Source organism: Staurois parvus, unplaced genomic scaffold (assembly GCF_062004578.1).
Source record: "Staurois parvus isolate SC_StPar_1 unplaced genomic scaffold, SC_StPar_1.0 ptg000207l, whole genome shotgun sequence".
NCBI lineage: Eukaryota > Metazoa > Chordata > Amphibia > Anura > Ranidae > Staurois > Staurois parvus.
This window is the reverse complement of record NW_028318003.1, coordinates 1741781-1769585: the sequence shown is the minus strand read 5'-3', so window position 1 is coordinate 1769585 and position 27805 is coordinate 1741781. Positions and strand designations below refer to the sequence as shown.

Sequence of the window (27805 nt, the reverse complement as noted above, 5' to 3'; positions counted from 1 at the left end):
CTGTGCGTTTTTTACTATTTGAGCTATAAAAAAAAAAGCACAACAATTTTGAGAAAAAAAATTCTATTTTCAACTTTTTGCTATTAACCACTTCCATACCGGGCACTGTCACCCCCTTCCTGCCCAGGCCATTTTTCAGGTTTCAGCGCTCTCACACTTTGAATGACAATTGTGCGGTCATACAACATTGTACCCAAACTAAAATTTTATCATTTTCTTCACACAACCAGCTTTCTTTTGGTGGTATTTATTCACTGCCGGGGATTTTATTTTTTGCTAATTTAACAAAAAAAGACCGGGCATTTTGGAAAAAAAAAACACGTTTTTCTTTGTTTCTGTTATAAAATTTTGCAAATAAATAATTGTTCTTCATAAATTTAGGCCAAGATGTATTCTGCTACATGTCTTTGGTGAAAATAACCCAAATTAGGATGTATTTTTTAGTTTGTAGGAAAGTTATAGAGTTCACAAACTATGGTATAGATCTGAATATTGATCAATCCTGAAGTACTGACAGCCATCTAATTTCTTGAGGTTCAAGAATGTCAGAACAGTACAGATATCCCCAAATGACCACTTTTTGCAAAGTAGACAGTCCGATGTACTTTATAAGAGGAATGGCGAGTTTTTTGAAGTTGTATTTTTTTTGTCAGAATGTTTCGGAAAATGAAAAAATGAAAAAAATTATTTTTTTACATACTGTAACCAGTGCAGTACTGCGTCATCATATAACTGGCATGGCGGTGATCAGGGACACTGACTGGTGACAGTATGAAAAAAAATATATATACAGTTGCAAGAAAAAGGATGTGAACTCCTTGGGATTACGTGGAGTTTTGCATGAATTGGGCATAAAATGTGCTTTGAACGTCATCTAAGTCACAACAATAGAAGAACACAGTCTGCTGAACATAATACTACACAAACATTAGATGTTGCCATGGTTTAATTGCACATAACATGTAAACAGTCACAGTGCAGGGAGGAAAAAGTATGTGAACCTTTGGACTTAATAACTGGTTGACCATATTTTGGCAGCAATAACCTCAACCAAACGTTTCCTGTAGTTGCAGATCAGACTTACACAACGATCTGGAGTAATTTTGGACCACTCCTCTTCACAAAACTGTTTCAGTGTAGCAATATTGTTGGGAAGTCTGGTGTGAATCGCTCTCTTAAGGTCACGCCACAGCATTTCAATCGGGTTGAGGTCAGGACTCTGACTGGGCCACTCCAGAAGGTGTATTCTGTGCTGTTGCAGCCATTGTTTTGTTGAATTACTTGTATACTTTGGGTCATTGTCCTGTTGCATCACCCATCCTCTGCGGAGTTTCAGTTGGCAGACAGATGGTCGTACGTTTTCCTGCAAAATGTCTTGATAAACTCTGGAATTCATTTTCCCATCAATGACAACAATCCGTCCAGGCCCTGAGGCAGCAAAGCAGCCCCAAACCATGATGCTCCCTCCGCCATATTTTACAGTGGGGATGAGGTTTTGATGTTGGTGTGCTGTGCCTTCTTTTCTCCACACATAGTGTTGTGTGTTCTTCCCAAACAACTCAGTCTTGGCTTCATCTGTCCACAGTATATTTTGCCAGTAGTGCTGTGGAACATCCAGGTGCTCTTTTGCAAACTTCAAACGTGCTGCAATATTCTTTTTGGACAGCAATGGCTTCCTCCCGTGGTGTCCTCCCATGTACTCCATTCTTGTTTAATGTTTTCCTTATTGTAGATGTGTCAACAAAAATGTTAGCATGTGCCAGAGATTTCTGTAGGTCTTTAGCTGACACTCTGGGATTCTTCTTTACCTCGTGCAGCATTCTGCGCTGTGCTCTTGCAGTCATTTTTACAGGACGACCACGCCTAGGGAGAGTAGCAACAGTACTAAACTTTCTCCATTTGTAGACAGTCTGTCTTACCATGGACACATGAACATCAAAGCTTTTGGAGATACTTTTGTAACCCTTTCCAGCTTCATGCAAGTCAACAATTCTTGATCGTAGGTCTTCTGAGAGCTCTTTTCTGCGAGGCATGGCTCACATCAGACAGTGCTTCTTGAAACCAGTAAACCCAAAACAGGTGTGTGTTTTTTAAGGGCAGGACAGCTGTCAGCAAAACATCCAATATCATCACACTGATTGGAGTAAAGGTTGGCTCACTCCTGGCTCCAATTAGCTCTTGGAGAAGTCATTAAGCTAGTTCCTCACATACTTATTCCTCCCTGCACTGTGAATGTTTACATGTTATGTGCAATTAAACAATGGCAACAACTAATGTTTGTGTAGTATTATGTTCAGCAGACTGTGTTCTTCTATTGTTGTGACTTAGATGATGTTCAGAGCATATTATATGCCCAATTCATGCAAAACTCCACGTAATCCCAAGGGGTTCACATACTTTTTCTTGCAACTGTATTTTTTTATTTTTTTTTATTTTTTATTACATTTTTTTCTTTTTTTAAGATTTTTTTTTCATATTTCACTATGACCAAAGTAGTACAATGTTACCATAGTAACATTGTACTACTTTGGGGAAGTGATCAGTATTTTTTTTTTACACAATTTGCTTATAGCAAAGAATTACTTTGCTATAAGCAAGCATTTACCTGAATGACATCGATTCATTCTGGGTTTTTTTTTTTTTGTGCTTAGCTGTTATTTGGCCACAGCTAATCACATGACATGTGCATGTGATCGCTGTGACCATTCACAGCTAGACACTAGTATACAATGGATGGCATGAATGAAGCCATCCAATGTATACAACTGTCATGTGACCTGCTGTGATTGGTCACAGCAGGTCACATGGTACCGGCAACGGGGGTCGGTACTCAGATCTGTCATCGGCCGTGTCAGATCACGCCGCTGCGCGGCTCTGCAAGCACGCAAACTGCGCATGCCCTGGAGTACGCCATATGGCGTCCACCTGGAAATCTAAAGCCTTTTTCCGTCTGCCAAACGGCTATTGGCCAGGCGGCTAATGGTTAAACATGTCCAGTAAAAAATGTAAAAAATCTAATTTCATCCTAAATTTAGGCCAAAATGTATTCTGCTACATGTCTTTGCTAAAGAAAAATCCCAATACGCGATCAGCAACTTTTAGTGGAACTGCGGCGGACATTCTGACACTGGGGGGAACTGACTTGGTATCACTGACATCCCCAGTGACACCAATACAGTGATCAGTGCTAAAAAAAAAAGCACTAACACTGTTCTAATGGCACTGGGCAGGAAGGGGTTAACATGAGGGGCGATCAAAGGGTTAACTGTGTGCTGGAAGTGTTTTACCAGGGGGCTGTGTCAGTGTGCTTCAATGTAATCACACTGCTTTGGATGACTGTGCTGTGCACAGCCATCCAAAGCAGTTTGCCCGAGCTAACAGGGAGGAGAACTGTTAGTAAACAAAACAGTTCTCCTCCCCATCAGAGATCCTCGGAAATCACCGGGCGCCGGCAAGTAATCACCGTCCAGGATCCAGTGACTGACAGCCGCGGGCGTGAATGGCAGCGTGGCTAGGGTGCGTACGCGGCTCGCGTGTGCCCCCTGTCAAGAAATGCAACATTGTGTATATATACGTGATTTTGAGCACACGTGCTGTCCTGTAGCAGTATTTCTGCTATAGGGTGGTCAGGAAGCGGTTAATATTCCTGTTATACCAGTCAGAAGGCAGCAACTCAAATCAGTGTTAATGGCTTATCTTCCCTGCTCTTCAAAGACAATGGGGATCATTAATTTCCACTAAAGATGGAAGCTTACAGCCCACTATTTTCTGTGTAGTAAACACTATTTCCGGAAGATCTCTTCTATCTGCTACAGTTAAATTTAGGTACCATACTAAAATACTGTATGTTAAAATGCTGTCAATTGAAGTGACGACATGTTTCATTTTGAAAGCAGAAGTGATGTAACATTCTTTTGCTTCCGCTGTGTGATGAGACACCTAGCTAACAGGTGGGAAGCCTGACTTTCATCATTCACTGCGTGTGCTGCTAATAATATGGAGTCGTGCCAGAGCTTACTGAGCTTCATAGAGGGCAAATTGTTGGTGCCCGCTTAGCTGGTGTCTCTGTGACTGAAGCTGCCTATTTATTTGCTGTGAGACAAGAATAAAGCTGTTCAAAGAGGAGCTCAATGGCACCACATCCCAAATTTAAACAAACAAGAAGAAAAAAGGAGGGGGGGGGGAAAAGGGAATCTCCCCAAATTCAGGGGAGATAATGGGATTTTTAAAGTACCATCAATGATAATCACAACAACAAAAGCTAAAATTTACAATTTTTATTGTTAATCAAATTAAAAATCCATAAAATTCAATAAGAGTAAAACACTTCTGAATCAAAACACCAATAGTTGTTACTCATTCAAAAGATAATTGCGGTGTCATAATTCTCAACATGTTTTGCCTATTTCAGGCTTTTTCAGGAGATACTCTGTAACACCTACAATAAACAAATACATATTCACTACAAAATATTTCAACAATTTTATTTGTGTCATATATAGAACATTAGAAAAACAAGTTCACGTGTTTACAGACTTTTTGTATCATACACCATATATATAAAAATACAAGTGTATGAAGAGATGCTTTAAAGATTGATGAAGGGCCTCTTACCAGATAAATCTGTGCATATCCAATGAATTGGAATCCAAATGAGAAATTCAAGAAGGTTTTATTTGGCTGGCATATGATGTAGTTTAATTGGACAAACAACCCTCTGTATAGCCCAGACACGATGATGTATGCCTTAACCACCGGAGGGGCACATAAGCTGGATTGGACAATAAAATAGAAAAAAATATATATACGTATTTTGAAAACTCATATATTACCAAATGGAATGCCAAAAAAAAGACTTTGCCACAAGACCAAGATGATAGAAATGTACCTTTAAGAAATGTGGCTCGCACCAGTAAATAACCAAGCAGCATACGAATACTTATATCGTCCATTTTTAGTTATATCTCCTCAAAAGAGCCAAAAACATTTGCCCCAGAATGGGTTCTAAAACACAATATAAAATGTAACAAATATAAAGGATGCTGATAATGCTGCAAGTATTGTATAATGCAAAAATATATAGTTCCTGTGAAATATCACAACAATTTTAATCCACCTATATGGGGATGGCTCCAAAGAAAATATTCAAATTTTGTTGGAACAAATAACCCCCAAACAAAGGGGAAACTGTCCACAATAGGGGCAGATACAGCCGCTATTGAACAAAAAAACCCAACATTCATAAGCAAAGACCACAGAAAAGCAGCCACAGGCTTCAGATAATCAATATTAGCTGTGTTTCACCACAATGCACCAACACCATGAACTCTACCTCCCCATCAGCCAACAATAACCAACGCCCGCTCCTTTATATATGTGCCCCTCCTATTGCGCCCGATGTCGTGATGGCATGACGCACCACGGACGTATCATTGGACATCATGTCTCCCATCACCTCCACAGGGCCATCCACAACATGGTGGAGCCCAGCATCAACACACAAGAACTGATTAATAAATTCAGTTCTTGAGCATCCATTATACTTGTTACATTTTATATTATGTTTTAGAACTGATTGGTTCCAATTCATCGGATATGCACAGATTTATCTGGTAAGAGGTCATTCATCAATCTTTGAAGCATCACTTCATACACTGGTGTTTTCACTTCATACACTGGTGTTTTCACTTCATACACTGGTGTTTTAAACATGTGAACTTGTTTTCTAATGTTCTATATATGACACAGTAAATAAAATTGTTAAAATATTTTGTAATGAATATGAATTTGTTTATTATCATTAATGGCACCTTAAAAATCTTATTTCCCTTGAATTTGGGGAGGTTCCCCTTTTCTCCCCCCCTCCCTTTTTTCTTGTTATTTATTTATTTGCTGTGTCGCGAGGTACAGTATCAAAGGTTATGATGACATATACAGTTTCCAGGACTGTATATCTTCCAGGTGTCTGATAAGCCAAATAATTAAGAAACAAAAACCAATACCAATGGCAAATGGTGTTTGTTTCTTAAGCATTTTGTACTTCCTTTTTGGCCCACAATAAAATGGCATTTTTTCTTGGCTACAACAAAATGGCGCTTTCTTTAGCCCATAACAAAATGGCACACACTAGCTCCTGCTGCATCCACAGGCTATTTAGGGAGGATAGGAACAATGTCAGTAGTAGACATATCCCCTGAAGATCTGCGTGTGCATGAAACGCATTGGGAGTGGCCTTACGTGCTGACATCACGCCTCCGTGTCTGGGTCTCAGATTGGCATCCATCTTAGTAAGTCTGGCTGTAGATGTTTTGTTTATAGTTTTTTTTTGTTTTTATGGTCTGATTGTAATTGTTGACCTATATGGTAATACAATACTACACTATATACTATATTTTGGGCTCCGCGTGGTGAGCAATTTCCAAAGAGAGTTCACCACTGGGTGCGGTCTTATCTACTCTGAAGAGTGATCTGTGGAGGTCCTTTGAGGCTAGAGTGTTTTGCTAGGCTAAAGTTTATACATTCTCTGGTGAGTGCATATTGGTGGATTATCTGACTAAGGATATCGCATATTTGGTTTGCTCCATTGTGAAGAAATATCAGTGGAGACTTCTAAATGGATGCTTCTCCATTTGGACATTACTTGAAATGTTACATTTAATTCCACAGGCACTTTCGTTCACTTCAGTGCTGTTTTATAACACGTTCTTCACATAATATGTGTCAGATTATTTATGCAGTTCTTGTATATATGTAGCTATATTTAATTTAGTTGCTGTATGAATTTCTATGTACACAGAGGATTTTTTTTGATGCACTGTATTTTATGCACTGCGCAGTTTTTCAGTTTATTTAGTCAATAGGTTTGTCACCATTTAGTGCCAGCTGCTTCTTTCTCTAAGTGCTTGCTGTTTTTTTTTTGGGTTGTGTTTCTAATAAAAGGTTATCAGTTTTGCCAGGTTCTGTCTTAATACTAGGTAAGATGCTAATTAAACATTTAGAAGTTCTGCAGTGTTTTATCCTAGTACTGATAATGTAACCTGGAAAATTCGAACATAACAAAGCAGGGACAGACTGACAACTCATGGGGCCCCCGGGCAATAGGGGATCATGGGGCCCCTGTGTCCTTGCCCAAACTCAAAAAAGCCTATTAAAAAGGTACCAGGGGCATCTCATGGGGCCCCCTACTGACCCTGGGCCCTCGGGCAGTGCCTGAGTTTCCAAATGGTCAGTCCGCCCCTGTAACAAAGGTATTCCAGCGTTGCTGACTGAGGTTTGGAGGTACCCAGACCTCATTACTGTCACAAAGGGGTTACCTACCTTACTGGAACACTTCAGACCTAAGGGCAAGGACTGTGCTACAGGAAAGACTGAACCTGCATGGACAACACCAAAGGTGTCAAATAAAGATTTCTCCTGTTCACATTTGTTTTGAGTTTGAAAAGGACAAAAAATGGAATGAGCTGTTGTGTGGACGTTAACACTTAATAGCTTTAGCTTTAATAGCCCTGGTCCTGTGGGCAGAAGTAGGCAGTGCTACAGCAAGGGCCGGTGCTAGCATGAGATGGCTTAGGCGACCACCTTAGGGTGCCAGGATGGGGAGAGGGGGGTGGGGGGTGGTAAATCCCAAGTGGCAAGTGGCTGTGGATTTGGATTTTTAACATTTCTGCAGGCATGTGTTTTTTTTATACACTACCAGCCACTATACCAGCTGGGAGTGTTTGTACTTTAGTAATCCGACTATCAGCTTTCATGTGGACATGATACAAGCGGCTGTGAAGCCACCTATCACTTCCACAACCACCACCGCTATGTGCCGCCCCCGGCATGATTCCCCCACCTTGTTTACAGGGCTCTACTCTCCCACCTACAGGCCTATAATGGAGGGTGTCTCTGGGAAGGGTGGGATCTCCAACCACTCAGACTCCCTCCTGTACATATGACCAGGAAGTGACGAGTATGACACCACTTCCTGTACCAGAGCTGTGATGGCAGCAAAATGTACCTTCACCTGTGTAGACAAAAATCCTTGCACCGATTATGGCTACTGCAAAATATATGCTGACATGTTGGTGCCAGAAAAAAGTATTTACATTCTGATTTATTGCAAACAGTATGCAGCCTGTGTATCAGCAGGGGAAAGGCAAAGCTTTAAACTTTGTTTATTTTAGCATTCTACTATACAGAGTTTTGACAAATTTGTCCCATTTCTTATTTGCATTGCTTCCTTGTGAAAACTGAATTTCCAAACCAGTTACTATGCCCAATAATTTAGACTTCTATATGCATACTTACCAGCATGATGTCATTAATCGGTAGTTTCATCCACTTGAATTATTGCACTGACTTTGTGTAGGTTATGCACATACTGTACTATAAATGGTGATGCAGTGTTTACAGGGACTCAGGCAGTCAGTTATCTGAACTGGGGTTTTTGGGCCTATACACCTACCACAGTGCTTTACACAGTTATGTCTGTCTGTTGCATTTCTAATTAATTTAATATCATTGAGAATACAATAAGATAATTCAAAACTCCATTGAAACTTGAAATTGTGGAATTTAAATCCCATTGCTGGAGCCCACACAGACAATAGAACTATTGATTATTCAAACTATTAGACTTCAATTAAAACTCAATTAACTTCTGGGTAGACTGAGACTTTAAATTAAGCAATTGTTGGTAAAAGATGTTGTTGATAATAGTGTAAACTGAAAAAAAAATGCTAATAAGGTAAACCTGTTAGATATGATGCAATCAACTAATTACTATTGATGAGCAAACCAATTTGCAGTAATGTAGATCCACCTTCCACGTAGTTTTCACTGATAAAAACTGATATCAGCACACTCAGTTGCATAATTATTACCTTTTTTTGAACAATGTTGCAAAGTGACGGTTTTGTCAACACTTCTATCAAAACTGGATGCAAGGAGAAGCTAGTTTTATTTAGTGAAATTTAAAAAACTGAAAAAAACCAGGTGCAAAAATATGGTTGTTGTCTAGATCAACCAGTCAATTTTCAAATTTTAATAGTGTCTATGGAAACATTAAAAAAGGGTCAAATTGGTCACTTTGGTTAGCAACCCTGCTTATGTTCTAATCGTGTTTCTAAATGTTTAGGTCTCTTAGGAAAACAAAACATATTCAATGCTTGTAAAATACATCTATATAGCTGTTTATTGATATTCTAGGACATAATTAATTTGTTCTTTACCTTGGTAGCCCAAGCAGCTCTTCTGGAACAGTGACTGCACCAGGCGATGCCGCTGCTTTGGCAGGAATCTCATCCAGTGTGATCCCAGGCACTGCAAGTCAGATGAAGAATGTGCGCTAAGGAATGGAGTGAGAGGCTGCTTCAGCAAGAAGAGCTCCTATTGCATAGCAGCAGGAGGAGGTGTTTTCAGGACATTTGATGGGGCATTTCTTCGCTTTCCAGCAAACTGTGCATTTGTATTATCAACAATTTGTCAAAAGCTACCTGATATCTCATTCCAGCTAATCATAAACTTCGACAAATGGTCTTCTCCAAATTTGACTGTTATATCACCTGTATACTTCTACATTAATGAAGAGCAAATTCTCATCAATGACCGTAACACTGTAAAGGTAATAGGCTCAAAACATTCTCTGAACATGAATGTTTATGTTACTAGTAACTTTTTTTGGCAAGTAATAGTTATTTTGTTATTAACTACAAATATGTGTGTTTACATGGGAGGCTGAAAAAGGACATGACTCAATCAAGTTCAACTAACAGGGGAAAAAAAATACATATATATATATATATATATATATATATTTATATATATATATATATATATATATATATAACCTCCATACAAAGAACCATATAAAAACAGTTGATCAAGAGTAAAGCAAAAAAACACTTATAAAGCAAGAATTCAATATACTGTACACCTACTTCTGACGGTGGTCTTTTCACAGTTGCAAATGGGACGGTTGTGTACACTAAGTACTCTAATTCAGCCAAACCAAGCAGCTTCAATGTGGTCCAAGTACTGGCCCTAAAGCAGCATTGAGATGATCACTGGGCTTGAAGGTTCATGAAGCTAAAGACACCAACTTCCAGGTAGAAATCTTCAGCAATCTCAGCTTTCTCAGCAGGGATGTAAAGCCACAGTCATGTGGTAGCCAAATTTTGTCTTGCTCCTTTTTTTCCTGTACATATACCCCCTAAAACCAAATTATCTCATTCATGTTTATGACCACCTTCCTCCTAGTCTAAGCAATCAAACCTAGACAAGGTGCAGGCCAACAAATCCAAAACACTTTAAGGAACAACTATGAATAGCTACACTGAAAAATACAGCCATTTTATTAGGTATACCTCGCTAGTACAGGTTTGGGCCCCCTTTTGCCTTCGGAACTGCCTTACGTTTTTGTGGCATAGATTCAACAAAGTGTTGGAAACATTCCTCAGAGATTTTGGTCCATATTGACATGAGTTACTGTTGCCTTTCTATCATCTAAACCCAGTCTGCTCATTCTCCTCTGACCTATGACATCAACAAGGCATTTTTCTCCACACAACTGCCACTCACTGGACATTTTCTGTTTTTCGGACCATTCTCTGTAAACCCTAGAGATGGTTATGTGTGAAAATCCCAGTAGATCAGACGTTTTTTAAATACTCAGACCAGTCTGTCTGGTACCAACAACCATGGCACATTCAAAGTCACCTAATTTCCCTTTCTTCCCCATTCTGCCTGGTTTGAACTTTAGCAAGTCATCTTCACCACGTCTCGATGCCTAAATGCATTCGTTTGCTGCCATGTGATTGTCTTATAGGCAATTTGTGTTACCAAGCAATTAAACAGGTGTACCTAATATATTGCCAGAGAGTGTATATGGATTAAAGGTGCTTTGTGCCTCTAGTCTTCCCTACTCCACATATTTTTACTTCAACTTTAAAGTGCATGTGATCATTACTAAAAACATTCCTTTACAAATAATGTCGCAGTAGTGGCATCATGATCATATCATGGCACGTATGTCACAAATTTATGTGGGTATTGTACAATAGAGGGCTTCCAGTACTCTTGCAAGGGAACCCTGGAGCTTTGAAATACCCAATAAAATCTATAACTCCTTTGAAAACCTGGGATCAGAATGCATTCATCTTGTTTTGGGTTACATTTGCAACATCTGCTGTTCCATACATTCTTGCATTTATGTTAAATTCTTTCTATTCCATTGTCATCTATAACAAGTTAAACAAACATATGTATTTTAATAATTTGGGGTTTTATTTGTTTTTATCATAGGTAAATGGAACACAAGTGACAGTTCCATTTGTAACTGGACTGTCCACAAAAATATATAGTATGGAGGGATTTTTGGTCATTGACACAAGCCCTGACATTCAGATTCATTACAATGGCTTCAACATTATTAAAATTACCATCAGTGAGCGACTTCAAAATAAAGTTTGTGGTCTTTGTGGAAACTTTAATGGAGATCTAACTGATGATTACGTTACTCTACGAGGGAAACCTGTCGTTAGTAGTGTTGTGTTGGCACAAAGCTGGAAAACCAATGGGATGCAAAAAAGGTTGGCTGTTAATAATTATAGACAACTAAAATGGTATTCAAAAATTAACCATCCAGTTCCTTTATGTATTATATGGGGATTGAATTAATGGCTTTATAGTATGGAAAAAGTATAAGTAGTAATGTGCACAACATTCTTATTAGATGCTTTTAAGCTATTATATTTGGAGAATTTGGATTTGTACACTAAAGCATACCACAGTATATTGTAACTGTAAATAGTGAAGTGCTATAAATCCTATCTATTAAATACAGATAAATATTATATATTACTGTCAAGGTCCTACCTTTTCCCAGAGGTTATGTTACTCCATGTGCTGGCATCCATCTTGGATTTATGCTGAGCATGGTGGGAAGCTTTTATGCCTTCAGGTCTCTGAGGTCCATCCCCCAGAGGGGTGTGGCTGAGTACATATAAGCCTGTGATCCGCACATGCTCTTTGCACTTGTGTCTTGTGTCTTGCTACAGCTCTGTGTATATGCTCGTGACTCTTCTGGTATTTGACTCGGCTTGTGACTAGACCATTCTCTGTGTTTTCCTTCGATCTGACCTTCCGTTGCTGAACCCGGCCCGTGACCTGTGATTCTCTGTCTACTGTTCTGTACTGTTTTGTCCTGTTGTTGTTGACCCAGCTTGCCTAACTACGCTATTGTCATTCTCACCAGCTACATGCCATTGGCGGCGGCCATTACCGCAGCCGGGGTGTCTCGGGGGCCGCGACCTGGTTCCTGGCAGCGTCAAGTCCATCCCCACCATCAGGGGCCCTGGTGAAGGGCAGCCTGGGACTTAGACTCCGCGCCCTGAGGGACTTCGGTCTGTTGGTGGTGGTTGTCGTCAGCCAGTGCGTTACCCTGCCACTAGGCCTACCTGTCCGTTCCACAGCCCTGCCCTGACATTACACAAGTGCCATGAATCCTGACGGTGCAGGTACGCCTTCACTTCCAATGTTGGTCGCCAGACTGGATCAACAGGATCTCCTGTTGGATCAGTTCGCTCAGGCGTTGCAAACTCTGTTGGCACGCACCGCGCACCTTACTCCTGGTGTTATTAGGCCGGTTGTCACTCCGGTGGTCGCTCCCGCTGCTGTTCCGCTGGTTGCGCCTACCGCCGCGGCTGCTGCGGTACCCGCGGCGCCCAGAGGTATGACTGGTTCAGCCCCTCTTCCACAGCGCTTTGGGGGTGAGCCAAGTCAGTGTCGTGGTTTCCTCAACCAGGTGGGGATTTATTTTGAATTAATACCCCACGCTTTTTCGACTGAGAGGTCAAAGGTGGGTTTCCTAATATCGCTACTCTCAGACAAGGCCTTGGCCTGGGCGAATCCCTTATGGGAGAGGAATGACCCAGTGATTCACGAGTTTTCCGGTTTTGTCGATGCCTTCCGTAGGGTATTCGACGTACCGACTCGCTCCGCCTCGGCTGCCAAGCTGCTCATGTCTATGCATCAGGGTTCACGGACCGTTGCCGAGTACGCCATAGAGTTTCGTACCCTGGCAGCAGAGGTGGGTTGGAACAATGAGGCTCTGGTGGCTGCGTTTTCTCAGGGTCTTTCTGATGCATTGAAGGACGAGATCGCAGCCAAGGAATTGCCTGTGGAGCTGGAAGCACTAATTTCCTTCCTGATCCTGATTGATACCAGGCTCAGGGAGAGGCCTTCACTCAAGGAACGCCTGCGGAGGCCTTCCAATCGACTGGCACCTGCGTTTTTTGTCCCACCCATTCCTCCCTCTCCTCCCACACCTCCTGGGGATAGATTGTCTGGTGGTGAGCCCATGCAGCTGGGGTTTGCTCGCCTTTCCGAGGGAGAGCGGGCCGCTCGGCGTCAGGAGGGTCGCTGCCTGTACTGTGGTCTTGGTGGGCACTTTAGGTGGTCCTGTCCGGTCCGTCCGGGAAACGCTCGCACCTGAGATCCTGTCGGGGACAGATCTTGGGTGGAGTCTCCTCGTCCCCGGCGTTCTGCAGAGATAAGCCACTGATCAACGTTGTCCTCTCTTGGGCGGAGGGCTCGGTGACGCCCAGGCGTTGGTAGATTCTGGGGCCGGCGGGTTGTTTATGGACAGCTCGTTTGCTGCCCAGCACTCCATTCCCCTGCAGGCTCGAGTTACCCCATTGGTTCTTGAGGCGATAGATGGCAGGCCCCTGCAACCACCGCAAGTTACCCACGAGACTATGCCAGTTGAAGTAGCTATTGGGGCTGTTCACAGGGAGTTGGCCTGTTTCCAGGTGATTTCTTCTCCGCACTATTCGGTGGTTTTGGGGTATCCCTGGCTCCAGATGCACAATCCAACCTTCAACTGGCAAACTGCCGAGATTCTCTCGTGGTCTCCACAGTGTGGGGCCGGGTGCATCCGTGGGCCGGTTAAGGTGTTGTGTGCCTCCTCGGACTCTGCGTTGCCCACTGATTATGGGGAGTACCAGGACGTGTTTGATAAGGTACGCGCTGGTGCCTTACCTGCTCATCGTCCTTACAACCCGGTGCCACTCCTCCACGTGGCAGGGTGTATCCTCTCTCGGTTGCAGAGAATAAGGCCATGGAGGAGTACGTTGCGGATGCGCTTTCCCGGGGGCACATTCGTAAGTCTACTTCCCCAGCTGGAGCGGGCTTTTTCTTTGTAAAGAAGAAGGGTGGTGAATTGAGGCCCTGCATTGATTATAGGGGACTCAATCGAATCACCACTAAGAATGCATACCCGATTCCCTTGATTACTGAGTTGTTCGACCGCCTTAAGGGGGCAACAGTCTTTACCAAACTTGACCTTAGGGCGGCGTACAACCTCGTACGGATCAAACAGGGGGATGAGTGGAAGACCGTGTTTAACACCAGAACCGGACACTACGAATACCTGGTGATGCCCTTCGGGTAGTGTAACGCTCCCGCAGTTTTTCAGGAATTCATAAATGATGTCCTTCGTGACTTGTTGCAGCAGTGTGTGGTAGTTTACTTGGATGACATCCTGGTTTACTCTGCCTCCATGGAGTCCCATATCCAGGATGTCAAGCAGGTGCTGCAACGATTACGTGAGAACGAACTTTTTTGTAAACTTGAGAAGTGTGAATTCCATTGATCCCAAGTTGCCTTTTTAGGCTACATCATATCTGCGGAGGGATTCTCCATGGACCCTCAGAAGGTTTCGGCGGTTCTGCAGTGGCCTCGTCCCAATGGTCTTCGGCCCATTCAGCGTTTTTTGGGTTTTGCCAACTACTATTGGAAGTTCATCAGGAACTTCTCCAAACTGGCAAAGCCTCTCTCAGACCTAACCAAGAAGGGCAGTAATCCTCACGAGTGGTCATCCGAGGCCATCGTAGCTTTCGAGGCTCTGAAATCCGCCTTCGCTTCGGCTCCGATACTGTCTCATCCCAATCCTGGATTGCCCTTCGTCCTTGAGGTCGATGCATCCGAGACGGGGTGTAGGCGCTCTCCTGTCTCAACGTCGGTCGCCCGATGGACCCCTACTTCCCTGTGGGTTCTACTCCAGGAAGCTTTCCTCTGCAGAGTGCAACTACCAGATTGGAGATAGGGAGTTGTTGGCAATCATTCTGGCTCTCAAGGAATGGAGGCACCTGCTCGAGGGCTCCGCGGTTCCGGTCCTCATTCTTACCGATCATAAGAACCTGACTTATCTTTCGGAGGCCAAAAGATTGACACCCCGTCAGGCCAGATGGGCCTTGTTTTTGTCGCGGTTCAACTATGTGGTCTCCTATTTGCCTGGTTCCAAGAATGTCAGGGCTGATGCATTATCGCGGCAATACTCTGAGTTGTCCAGGGAGGACTCTGAGCCAACCTCGGTCATACCTCCAGATCAGATCCTGGCTGCCATTCGCACCAGTCTGACTTCTCCCCTTGGGGAGCAGATTTTGGCGGCTCAAACTGACGCTCCTCCCGAGAGACCGGAGGGTAGATGTTTTGTACCCGAGGGGTTGCGCACCCGTCTGCTGCGTACTTACCATAACTCCAAAACTGCCGGGCATCTGGGGAGGAACCAGTTGTCTTGGGTCGTCTCTCGGTTGTTCTGGTGGCCAACTCTCCGTGCCGACATCGCCTCTTATGTAGCAGCATGTTCGATCTGTGCCCAGAATAAATCTCCACGGCATCTTCCAATGGGTCTCCTGCAACCCATTCCCAATGGGGAGCGTCCTTGGTCACACCTGGGCATGGACTTTATTGTAGACCTCCCTGTGTCTCGGGGTCATACGGTCATTCTCATGGTCGTCGATCGTTTTTCCAAAATGTGCCATTGTGTTCCACTCAGGAAATTACCAACAGCGCAAGAACTGGCCACGGTCTTTTCCAGGGAGATTTTTCGCCTGCATGGGTTGCCCAAGGTGATTGTCTCGGACGGCGGGAGTCAGTTCGTGTCCAGATTCTGGCGCGCCTTCTGCTCCCAGTTGGGTATTAGTCTCTCCTTTTCTTCAGCCTACCACCCGCAGTCCAATGGGGCTGCGGAGCGTTCCAATCAGGCCTTAGAACAATTCCTTCGGTGTTATATCTCGGACCATCAGGACGATTGGGCCGATCTCCTGCCTTGGGCAGAGTTTGCCAGGAACTCAGCGGTCAACTCCTCCTCCGGGATGTCTCCCTTCATGGCCAACTATGGGTACCAACCCACGGTATTACCTGAGAGGTTCTCACCACAGGACATTCCGGCTGTGGAGAACCATCTTGCTGCCCTGCGTTCTTCATGGGGGCAGATCCAGAGGGCTTTGAGGGACTCGGCTCAGCGTCAGAAGTTCCATGCTGATTGCAGACGGTTGCCCGCTCCTTCATACCAGGTCGGCGATCGGGTGTGGTTGTCTACTTGTAACCTCAATCTTCGGGTGCCCACACCCAAACTAGCTCCCCGTTTTGTCGGTCCTTTTCGCATTCTCCGCAAGGTGAATCCGGTGGCCTATGCCCTTGCCCTTCCACCTGGGATGCGGATCTCCAATATCTTTCATGTATCACTGTTGAAACCTCTGATCTGCAATCGCTTCACTACCTCTCTGCCTCGGCCCCGTCCCATTTGGGTTGACGGTCATGAGGAGTATGAGGTGAGCCGGATCCTGGACTCTCGATTGGTGCGCGGTCGATTACAGTTCCTGGTTCATTGGCGCGGTTATGGTCCCGAGGAGCGTTCCTGGGTTCCTTCCGCAGATGTCCATGCTCCTGCCCTCCTCCGCGCTTTTCATACCCGCTTTCCTCAGAAACCTTTTGTTGAGCCGCGGAGGGGGAGGGGCCCTTGAGGAGGAGGTACTGTCAAGGTCCTACCTTTTCCCAGAGGTTATGTTACTCCATGTGCTGGCATCCATCTTGGATTTATGCTGAGCATGGTGGGAAGCTTTTATGCCTTCAGGTCCCTGAGGTCCATCCCCCAGAGGGGTGTGGCTGAGTACATATAAGCCTGTGATCCGCACATGCTCTTTGCACTTGTGTCTTGTGTCTTTGTCTTGCTACAGCTCTGTGTATATGCTCGTGACTCTTCTGGTATTTGACTCGGCTTGTGACTAGACCATTCTCTGTGTTTTCCTTCGATCTGACCTTCCGTTGCTGAACCCGGCCCGTGACCTGTGATTCTCTGTCTACTGTTCTGTACTGTTTTGTCCCGTTGTTGTTGACCCAGCTTGCCTAACTACGCTATTGTCATTCTCACCAGCTACACACCATTGGCGGCGGCCATTACCGCAGCCGGGGTGTCTCGGGGGCCGCGACCTGGTTCCTGGCTGCGTCAAGTCCATCCCCACCATCAGGGGCCCTGGTGAAGGGCAGCCTGGGACTTAGACTCCGCGCCCTGAGGGACTTCGGTCTGTTGGTGGTGGTTGTCGTCAGCCAGTGCGTTACCCTGCCACTAGGCCTACCTGTCCGTTCCACAGCCTTGCCCTGACAATTACTAGCCGTGCACACACAATAGTGCTCAGTGACAAATAATTACAAACAAATAAATATCTCTTCCCACAAGTATAAGTGAAACATGACCTTGAATATGTGACAAACTACAGATAATTGTGAAGTGATTCTTTAAGAAGAAAAAATTCCCGTGTTATTTATCAATATCTCTAAAAACACACTGTGTATATACAAACGTCAAACCAATCAAATTATATATGTGCTAATTGAAAACATAAAGTCCATGCAAGTGAATCTGTGCTGATGTGATCTTCACTCCAGTGAAAAATGAACAGAAATCCTCAAATGGCAGCAATGCCTGCTCACCTCCACACATTGACCCACACAGGGCCACAGGGCTATAATAAACAGTAACAGATCCTCTCCACTCATCATCACAGGGACCATGGGATAGAAAAAGACCTCTGCTCAGTGCACCTTATTCACTTCTCCTCCACTCAAGGTAACTTATATAGGGTATAAAGCAAGAAACCTTCCATGGTGCAGTATCTTTTTATTTCAATTGCAGATAAAAGTTGGTAAAGCACTCACATGTATCCCCAGTAACAATCGCCTTTCACCACATACTATGGGTGTACTGCATGGTATACTGGGTGTAGCAAGATGGCCGCTGCCGGAAGTGTGACACCACGTACCAGAAATGACGTACCGAAACGTTGCGTCACGTGACTTCATCAGGGTTCAACCCTGATGAAGTCATGAGTCATGTGACGCAACGTGTCGGTACGTCATTTCCGGTACGTGGTGACGCACTTCCGGCAGTGGCCATCTTGCTACACCCAGTATACCATGCAGTACACCCATAGTATGTGGTCAAAGGCGATTGTTACTGGGGATACATGTGAGTGCTTTACCAACTTTTATCTGCAATTGAAATAAAAAGATACTGCACCATGGAAGGTTTCTTGCTTTATACCCTATATATGTTACCTTGAGTGGAGGAGGAGTGAATAAAGTGCACTGAGCAGAGGTCTTTTTTCTATCCCATGGTCCCTGTGATGATGAGTGGAGTGGAGAGGATCTGTTACTGTTTATTATAGCCCTGTGGCCCTGTGTGGGTCAATGTGTGGAGGTGAGCAGGCATTGCTGCCATTTGAGGATTTCTGTTCATTTTTCACTGGAGTGAAGATCACATCAGCACAGATTCACTTGCATGGACTTTATGTTTTCAATTAGCACATATATAATTTGATTGGTTTGACGTTTGTATATACACAGTGTGTTTTTAGAGATATTGATAAATAACACGGGAATTTTTTCTTCTTAAAGAATCACTTCACAATTATCTGTAGTTTGTCACATATTCAAGGTTATGTTTCACTTATACTTGTGGAAAGAAATATTTATTTGTTTGTAATTATTTGTCACTGAGCACTATTGTGTGTGCACGGCTAGTAATATATAATATTTATCTGTATTTAATAGATAGGATTTATAGTGCTTCACTATTTACAGTTACTTTATATTATCACTTATTGGTTTTAAGTTAAGTGGCAGCAGCTATAGTTAGGTTTGCGACTTCCGCATTAAGCGCAGGAGGATACTTACTGTTGTTACCATAGTATATTCACTATTGGGCATTGTGCAATGATAATTTACTTATTTCTGGTGCTATTAAGTAAAAAGTGCTGGCACCTAGAAACACCTGCAAATATCTAGGACATTTTTTAGCTGGTAACAACCTATTTGTCAGTATGATTTTCCAGTCAGAGAAAAATTATTCACCTGGTGATGCTACCAGTAAGCCTATGATTTTTCTTTAACAGACCAAGCTGTCCAGCAAAAGTGGCAATTAGAGGGTTAAATACCATATTTACCAATGACATGGGTGCTTACAATGGTCAGCTTTTATTCTTTTACTTGAAACCTTTATCCCAAAAAGAAAAATCACTGTTGCTGTATTGGCGTTAAAAGGTTTTAGCTAGGTTCAGTTTTAATTTGTTAGTTACAGTTAGGTCCATATATATTTGAACACAGGAACAATTTTATTCTTTTTTCAGATATTTACCAAAACATATCAAACCTATAGTTATACAGTCATGGCCGAAATTGTTGGCACCCTTGATATTTCTCCAGGAAATCATGTATTTCTCACGAAACGTATTGCATTAACACATGTTTTGCTATACACATGTTTATTCCCTTTGTGTGTATTGGGACAAAACAAAAAAAGGGAGGAAAGAAAGCAAATTCGACATAATGTCACACAAACCTCCAAAAATGGGCTGGACAAAAGTATTGGCACCCTTTCACAACTGCGGATAAATAAGAATGTTACAAGCATGTGATGCTCCTGTAAACTCACCTGGGGCAAGTAACAGGTGTGGGCAATATAGAAATCACACCTGAAAGCAGATAAAAAGGAGAGACGTTCACTTAACCTTTGCATTGTGTGTCTGTCTGTGCCACACTAAGCATGGACAACAGAAAGAGGAGACGAGAACTGTCTGAGGACCTGAGAACCAAAATTGTGGCAAAATATCAACAATCTCAAGGTTACAAGTCCATCTCCAGAGAACTAGATTTGCCTTTGTCCACAGTGCGCAACATTATCAAGAAGTTTGCAACCCATGGCACTGTAGCTAATCTCCCTGGTCGTGGACGGATGAGGAAAATTGATGAAAGATTGCAACGCAGAATAGTCCGGATGGTGGATAAGCAGCCCCAAACATGTTCCAAAGACATTCAAGCTGTCCTGCAGGCTCAGGGAGCATCAGTGTCAGCGCGAACTATCCGTCGACATTTAAATGAAATGAAACGCTATGGCAGGAGACCCAGGAGGACCCCACTGCTGACACAGAGACATAAAAAAGCAAGACTACAGTTTGCCAAAATGTACTTGAGTAAGCCAAAAGCCTTCTGGGAAAACGTCTTGTGGACAGATGAGACCAAGATAGAGCTTTTCGGTAAAGCACATCATTCTACTGTTTACCGAAAACGGAATGAGGCCTACAAAGAACAAAACACAGTACCTACGGTAAAATATGGTGGAGGTTCAATGATGTTTTGGGGTTGTTTTGCTGCCTCTGGCACTGGGTGCCTTGACTGTGTGCAAGGCATCATGAAATCTGAGGATTACCAAAGGATTTTGGGTCGCACTGTAGGGCCCAGTGTCAGAAAGCTGGGTTTGCGTCCAAGATCCTGGGTCTTCCAGCAGGACAATGACCCCAAACATACGTCAAAAAGCACTCAGAAATGGATGGCAAAGAAGCGCTGGAGAGTTCTGAAGTGGCCAGCAATGAGCCCAGATCTAAATCCCATTGAACACCTGTGGAGAGATCTTAAAATTGCTGTTGGGAAAAGGTGTCCTTCCAATAAGAGAGACCTGGAGCTGTTTGCAAAGGAAGAGTGGTCCAAAATTCCGGGTGAGAGGTGTCAGAAGCTTATTGATGGTTATAGGAAGCGACTGATTTCAGTTATGTTTTCCAAAGGGTGTGCAACCAAATATTAAGTTAAGGGTGCCAATACTTTTGTCCAGCCCATTTTTGGGGTTTTGTGTGACATTATGTCATATTTGCTTTTCTGCCTCTGTTTTATATTTGTTCCAATACATACAAAGGGAATAAACATGTGTATAGCAAAACATGTGTTAATGCAATACCTTTTTTGTGTGAAATACTTGATTTTCAGGAAAAATATCAAGGGTGCCAACAATTTCGGCCATGACTGTATAATGGATATGGGCTGAAAGTGCACACTCAAAGGTTTAATTTGAGGGTATGTACATCCAAATTGGAGGAAGGGTTTAGGAATTACAACTCTTAAGAGTAGCCGTCCCCCCTTTTTCAAGGGACCAAAAGTAATTGGACAATTGAATCAAAAGCTGTTTCATGGCCAGGTGTGGGCTACTCCTTTGTTATTTTCTCATCAATTAAGCAGGTAAAAGGTCTGGAATTGATTCTAAGTGTGGTATTTGCATTTGGAATCTATTGCTGTGAACCTACATCATGCGTTCAAAGGAGATGTCCATGCAAGTGAAACAGGCCATTGTAAGGCTTAAAAAACAAAACAAATCTATCACAGAGATAGCAGCAACATTAGCAGTGGCCAAATCAACAGTTTGGTACATTCTGAGGAAAGAAGAATGCACTGGTGAGCTCAGCAACATATAAAAGGCATAACGTCCACAGAAGACAAGAGTGGTGGATGATCGCAGGATCCTCTCTATGGCAAAGGAAAACCCATTCACAACATCCAGACAAGTGAAGGACACGCTCCAGGAGGTGGGCGTATCATTGTCAAAGTCTACAATCAAGAGAAGACTTCACGAGAGCAAATACAGAGGGTTCACCACAAGGTGCAAACCATTCATAAGCTTGAAGAACAGAAAAGCCAGATTAGACTTTACCAAAAAACATCTAAAAAAGCCAGACCAGTTCTGGAAAAGCATTCTTTGGATGGATGAAACTAAGATTAATCTATGCCAGAATGACGGGAAGAAAAAAGTGTGGAGAAAGCTGGGAACAGCTCATGGTCCAAAGCACACAATGTCATCTGTAAAACATGGTGGAGGCAGTGTGATGGCATGGGCATGCATGGCTTCCAGTGGCACTGGGTCATTGGTGTTTATTGATGATGTGACAGAAGACAGAAGCAGCCTGATGAATTCTGCAGTGTTTAGAGATATACTGTCAGCCCAGATTCAGCCAAATGCAGCAAAGATGATTGGATGGCACTTCACAGTACAGATGGACAATGATCCAAAACACACTGCAACAGCACCCCAGGAGCTTTTGAAGGAAAAGAAGTGGAATATTCTGCAATGGCCGAGTCAATCACCTGATCTCAACCCAACTGAGCATGCATTTCACTTGCTGAAGGCAAAAATAAAGGCAGAAAGACCCACAAAGAACTGAAGACAACTGCAGTTAGAGCCTGGCAAAGCATCAGAAAGGAAGAAACCCAGTCTTTGGTAATGTCCATGGGTCCCAGACTTCAGGCAGTCATTGCCAGTAAAGGATTCTAAACAAAATATTAAACATGAACATTTTATTTATGATTATATTCATTTGTCCAATTACATTTGAGCCCCTGAAAATGGAGGGACTGTGTATAAAAATGGTTGAAGTTCCTAAAATTTGAACTTGATATTTATGTTTAACCCCTTGAATTAAAGCTGAAAGTCTGCACTTCAAATTGATTTGGATTGATTCAATTTAATTTATTCTGGTGGCATACAGAGCCAAAAGTATAAAAATTGTGCCTGTGTCCAAATATATATGGACCTAACTGTAAGTCCATCTAACACTGCACTCTCTCCAGATTGACAATGCTGCTGTCCAAAGGTGTCTCCACTGTTCCTCCATCCAGAGTGGAGACAACCTAAGACAAGAAGTGTGTTACTTGCTAGATCACGAGGTGATAATGAAAGAAAAAAAGCCTGAAAAGGAAAATGAATGCAGCCATCACATTTAAGGATTGGTAAACTGCATTTTATGATGTTTTTAGGTTTAATACTGCTTTAAAGTGGTTGTAAAGTCTTACATATACCTAGTGAAGTAATTGACCTTAGGTGATACACAGAGATGAAACAAACGTAAGTTGTACCTGTTTATCTGCTGTCTTCTCTTCTCTACAGCCATGCAAAGTGCAGAGATTAGCTGAGAGCTAATTAGAGGGAAGGGACACACCCTCCTTTACACAGCACAGGAACATAGCTGAGGCTGTCAATCACAAGCTGTGTGCCTAAACTCCTCCCTGTCACCTTTTTACCTCTTGGTGTGAAAACTTGTCAGAAATGACTCATGTAGATAGGAGAGGAATGAGGAAGCAGATAGAAATGACACTTAGTGCTCTGCATTGAGACAAATGTGCACTATTGAGGAATATATATTTCATATTCCATGTCTGATGTTTACAATCACTGTAAAGAAAATTAATTACATGAGTCATATGCCTTAGAGATATAGTGAATGTTTGCTTGGTTTATTGAAAAAGAAGCTGTGTTCACTTTATTCATCTATTCAAACATAAATCCTATATTTTTATTTACCCTGCAAATAATCGGGTATCTAAAGTGAAAATGGTTTTGGTCACATTCTCTTTTCAAAGTATACATATAATTTTTAGAATGAACAGTCTGTATTATTTTCGTAAATGAACCCGAATGTCTCTTTACTACAAACTGTAGCTTCATTTTTGTGGAATGCTAATTTACCTATCAGTGTGTTTTGGGGGGACATTTAACCCATTAGTGGAAACCCAAACAAACTTGTAAAAAACATAAAAACTCCATCCAGATAGTGTTCTGGGGAGTTTCAAACCCAAGTTTTTGGAGCTGCAAGTCAAATGGGGTGCAAACATAAGCACTGTACTGTTACTCAAACAAAGCATAAATTGTAACTTAAATCTTTCTTTCTTTCTTTCTTAGCTGCAATGAGTTGCAGTATTCTCAGTATGCCTCTACTTGTGACAATGTTCAAATCCAGAAGCTTCAGAGTGATGGCTATTGCCTTAAACTGACGGATATGAAAGGCTTCTTCCAGCCGTGTTATGGTCTGTTGGATCCTGTGCCCTTTTATGAATCTTGTTTTCTTGATGGATGCTACAATAGCAAAAAAATCCAGCTGTGTGGTTCGTTAGCTGCCTATGGAGAGGCATGCAGATCATTTGGAATTCTCAGCACAGAATGGATTGAGAAGGAGAACTGCTGTAAGTCTGAGCCAGTTATCAACTTTTATTCTAAAAAATACTCAATAAGTGTGATTTTACAATTATATCAAATAGAGTGAGAAAAATAGATTTATAGAAAACCTGAAAGACTTATTACACAGTTAAATGAAAAAAAAAAAACTTGCATTCTCAGAACCCGGAAACCTGAAGGTTGAAGCAGAGAAAGGCAAAGTGTTGTCACTAAAATAAATATTCAATATAAATTGCTCCTTGTGAACAAGCCAAGGAAAGCTCACCTTTTCTGCAAGCATGAGCTACTGATCTCTGCAGAAATTAAGCATCTTCTGAACCTACAGGATATTCAGCAGGCATTTTCTCTTTACTTTTGCAAAGCTCAGCAGCAGGGGTGGACTGACAACTCATGGGGCCCCTGGGAAATAGGGGATCATGGGGCCCCTGTGTCCTTGCCCACACCCAAAAAATCCTATTAAAAAGCCAATGAAAGGTACCAGGGGCATCTCATGGGGCCCCCTACTGAGCCCGGGCCCTCGGGAAGTGCCCGAGTGCTTGAATGGTCAGTTCGCTCCTGCTCAGCAGTGTGAGAAGTAGGAGTGGTGCATATTACATGCCTTCTCTGCATAAAGCAGTTCATTTTGAATATGTGTTTTAGTGATTTTTAGCTCAATGCTCGTTAATGCAGGAAACAAACTGTGATGTGTTGCAGTTCCATTCATGTTGAACAGCATCCCAAGCCTTTCAACTCCTCCCATTCAAGTCTATGGTGATGCTCCTCAAACACCTGGTAGGCGTTTGCGAGGCGTTAATACCATTAACTTTGTTTGTGGTGTGGTTTTAACGCTTGGAAAACGCCTATGAAATGCCTCAAAAATGCACAGCATTTTTTTAGAGCATTTGGGGGGCATTTGAAGAGTGTTAAAAATGCTCCCTAAACACATGTCTAACGCCTGTCAAACACTATATTTGGCAAGAAGTCAAGTGTGAACAAGCCCTAAAGGTGTCGATTTTGACATGATGCCACATTACCGCTTCAGTGTGAACAGCACCATGTGTTGCCATGTGTATCATTTTCATAGGCATTTGAGGAGCATTAAAAACGCCCCTCAAATGCCTGCTTTCAATGCTAGTGTGAACTGAGCCTTACTGCCCAGTGCTTTCTTCGAGAAGCTGGAATCTGATAAATGAAAAATCCTTGAGAAATAACTATTTTTTTGTTTTTTGTATACTTTTCTGAACTTCAATATCACAACTTCCCATGATCATTAAACTGCATATTATGTTGGCAAGATGGTTTGAAGGTATGGCAGATAGTGTGTGATATCAGTTATCTCCTAGATTGTAAGCTCCGAGGAGCGGGGCCCTAAACTCCCTTTTGTATTGAACTGTATTGTTACTGTATTGTATTCCACTATAATGTAAAGAGCTGAGCAATCTGTTGGCGCTATATAAATCCTGTATAATAATAATAATAATATTTATACTCCCCCTAAAAGATCAATAAAAAGATTTTACTAACCCCAAACGTATCTGTGGTATAGGAACATTAAGTTATTCTTTTCTCCTTTTCATCTATAGCAGGAGTGATTGAGGATCCTTGTGTGGATGCAGACTGTCCCAACAGGAGCTGTGAAGTAGACAATGGAGGAGAGCTTTGTGGCTGCATGGATCCACCAGTCTATGGAAATGGTAAACATTTTATAGCTAGAGATTATATACAGTATAAGTAACAATAATACAAGTTGTGCAACAGAGTTCTTGTAATGCACACATGCTGCAACATACGTACAAATCTCTTGTAGTCTGTACTGTTTGACTATGGGCCAACTACACTCCGTTGTAGGTCTCCAGTGGGAAATTGATATATAGGTAATAGCTAATAACCTGAGAATAAACAATGAGCTAATAACAGCTGAGAGCAAACAATGTATTTATACATGCAAGTACAACTTGCAACTATTATTATAACTAAGAAGTATTTTGCAGTGATAATGTGTCATAAAGACAATAGCTGTTAATCTTGTGACATCATAGTTACATAGTTAGTCTGGCTGAAAAAAGACAAAAGTCCATCCAGATCAACCATTAAAAAAAAAAAAAGTTATAGTCCTATATTCACAGTTGATCCAGAGGAAGGCAAAAAAACCCAGCAAAGCATGATCCAATTTGCTCCTGCAGGGATCCCTCGAGAGGCAATTGGATATTCCCTGGATCAACTTTACCTATAAATGTTAGTATCCAGTTCTGTTCTGTGTATCTAAGAAAGAATCCAGGCCTTTATTAAAGCAATCCACTGAGCTGGCCAAAACCAACTCTTGAGGGAGTCTATTCCACATTTTCAAAGCTCTGACTGTGAAGAAACCTTTCCATGTTTGGAGATTAAATGTATTTTCCTCCAGACGTAAAGAGTGCCCCCTTGTCTTCTGTGATGACCTCAGGGTGAATAGCTCTACACCGAGTTCACTATATGAACCACTGATGTATTTATACATGTTGATCATATCCCCCCTTAATCTCCTCTTCTCAAGAGAGAATACATTCAGTTACTCTAATCTTTCTTCATAGCTGAGCTCCTCCATGCCTCGTATCAGTTTGGTTGCCCTTCTATGTACTTTCTCCTGTTCATATTATTTTAGGTATTTGGAAAGCTGCCAGAGCTTCAGATAGGTAGCCTAATTTCATTAGGTATTTCAATGAGCAATAACACATGTATTTCTTAATTTAATTTTCTAAAGAGATTTTATTTTCCAATATGAAGGTTTTAGTTAAGGATAGACAGCTGTCTGGCATATAAGAACCTCTTGTGGGTTCCAAGAACAACTCATCAAAACAACACAGCAAACAGAGCACCAGCAGGATATTAAAGCCCAGAAGCAATTTTATAGACATTTTAATATTAGTTAAAAATATAGTGTCTTGAAAGGCATAGAAGGGCCCGCTTCATCCCATCTAGACAGTGAAAAATCTTAACTACGGGTTACAGCAATATTTAGTGTGCTTCAGATCATATAAACTGTAGTCTAGATTTTTCAACCATTGAACTGTTATCATTCGATGTTCAGCTGAATGAGACTGTTGTGATCTAAATTTTGATATGCTGCTCTAATTTACTGCCCCATAATACAGGAACCCCATCTGTCTCCTTTAGGATCCATAATTAAAGAGTGCAGGTGGAAACAGGCAAAACATCTCAGCGTCTTGTAAAAAATTGTAAAAAAAGCATTATAATTTGGGAGTTTTTACACTTTAGGATGTTATCAAGAGATAAAGCACATCCATCCAGCTGGCAATTCAAACAAATATAAACACTACGACAGCAAAATAAAATATACAGCAAGTATAGATGAGTTTTAATTGAGATCTTAATTCACTTCAACAAAAGCATTTTACTTAGGATAACACTGAGCAGCTTCTACAGGCAAAACACAAAACTCCTGTATAAGCAACATTTAAGCCCAGTGTGCTTTGACCCTTGAGAACTTGAAATGATTTGGTATTTCTGTACACATTTATTTACAGAAAGAATAAGGCCTGGAGCTAGATGAGTAGCATAGGCGGAAGGCCTGATATGACTAGGTTAGCAGGATAGGTGGAGCAACGTAGGGTTAATAGAGGAGTTTTTGATTAAAAAGGGAAAAGTGTTAGCTGATTCGAGGGGGTTCAGGTGTGGCTTAAGAGGGGGTGGTTCGGGTGGAGAAAGGTAGGAGGTGCCAAAGTGGTTGGAGTC

At 42.3% G+C, this 27805-nt stretch overlaps 1 protein-coding gene across 1 annotated transcript in view; it reads left to right on the top strand.

Annotated features, from left to right (window-relative positions):
- Positions 1-27805, top strand: part of TECTA (tectorin alpha) — a 193102-nt gene that overhangs the window by 137791 nt on the left and 27506 nt on the right. The window contains exons 13-16 of the mRNA XM_089678642.1: positions 9224-9607; positions 11287-11573; positions 23822-24102; positions 25657-25767. Coding sequence (XP_089534768.1) covers positions 9224-9607; positions 11287-11573; positions 23822-24102; positions 25657-25767 — 1063 coding nt within the window. The remainder of the gene's footprint in view (positions 1-9223; positions 9608-11286; positions 11574-23821; positions 24103-25656; positions 25768-27805) is intronic.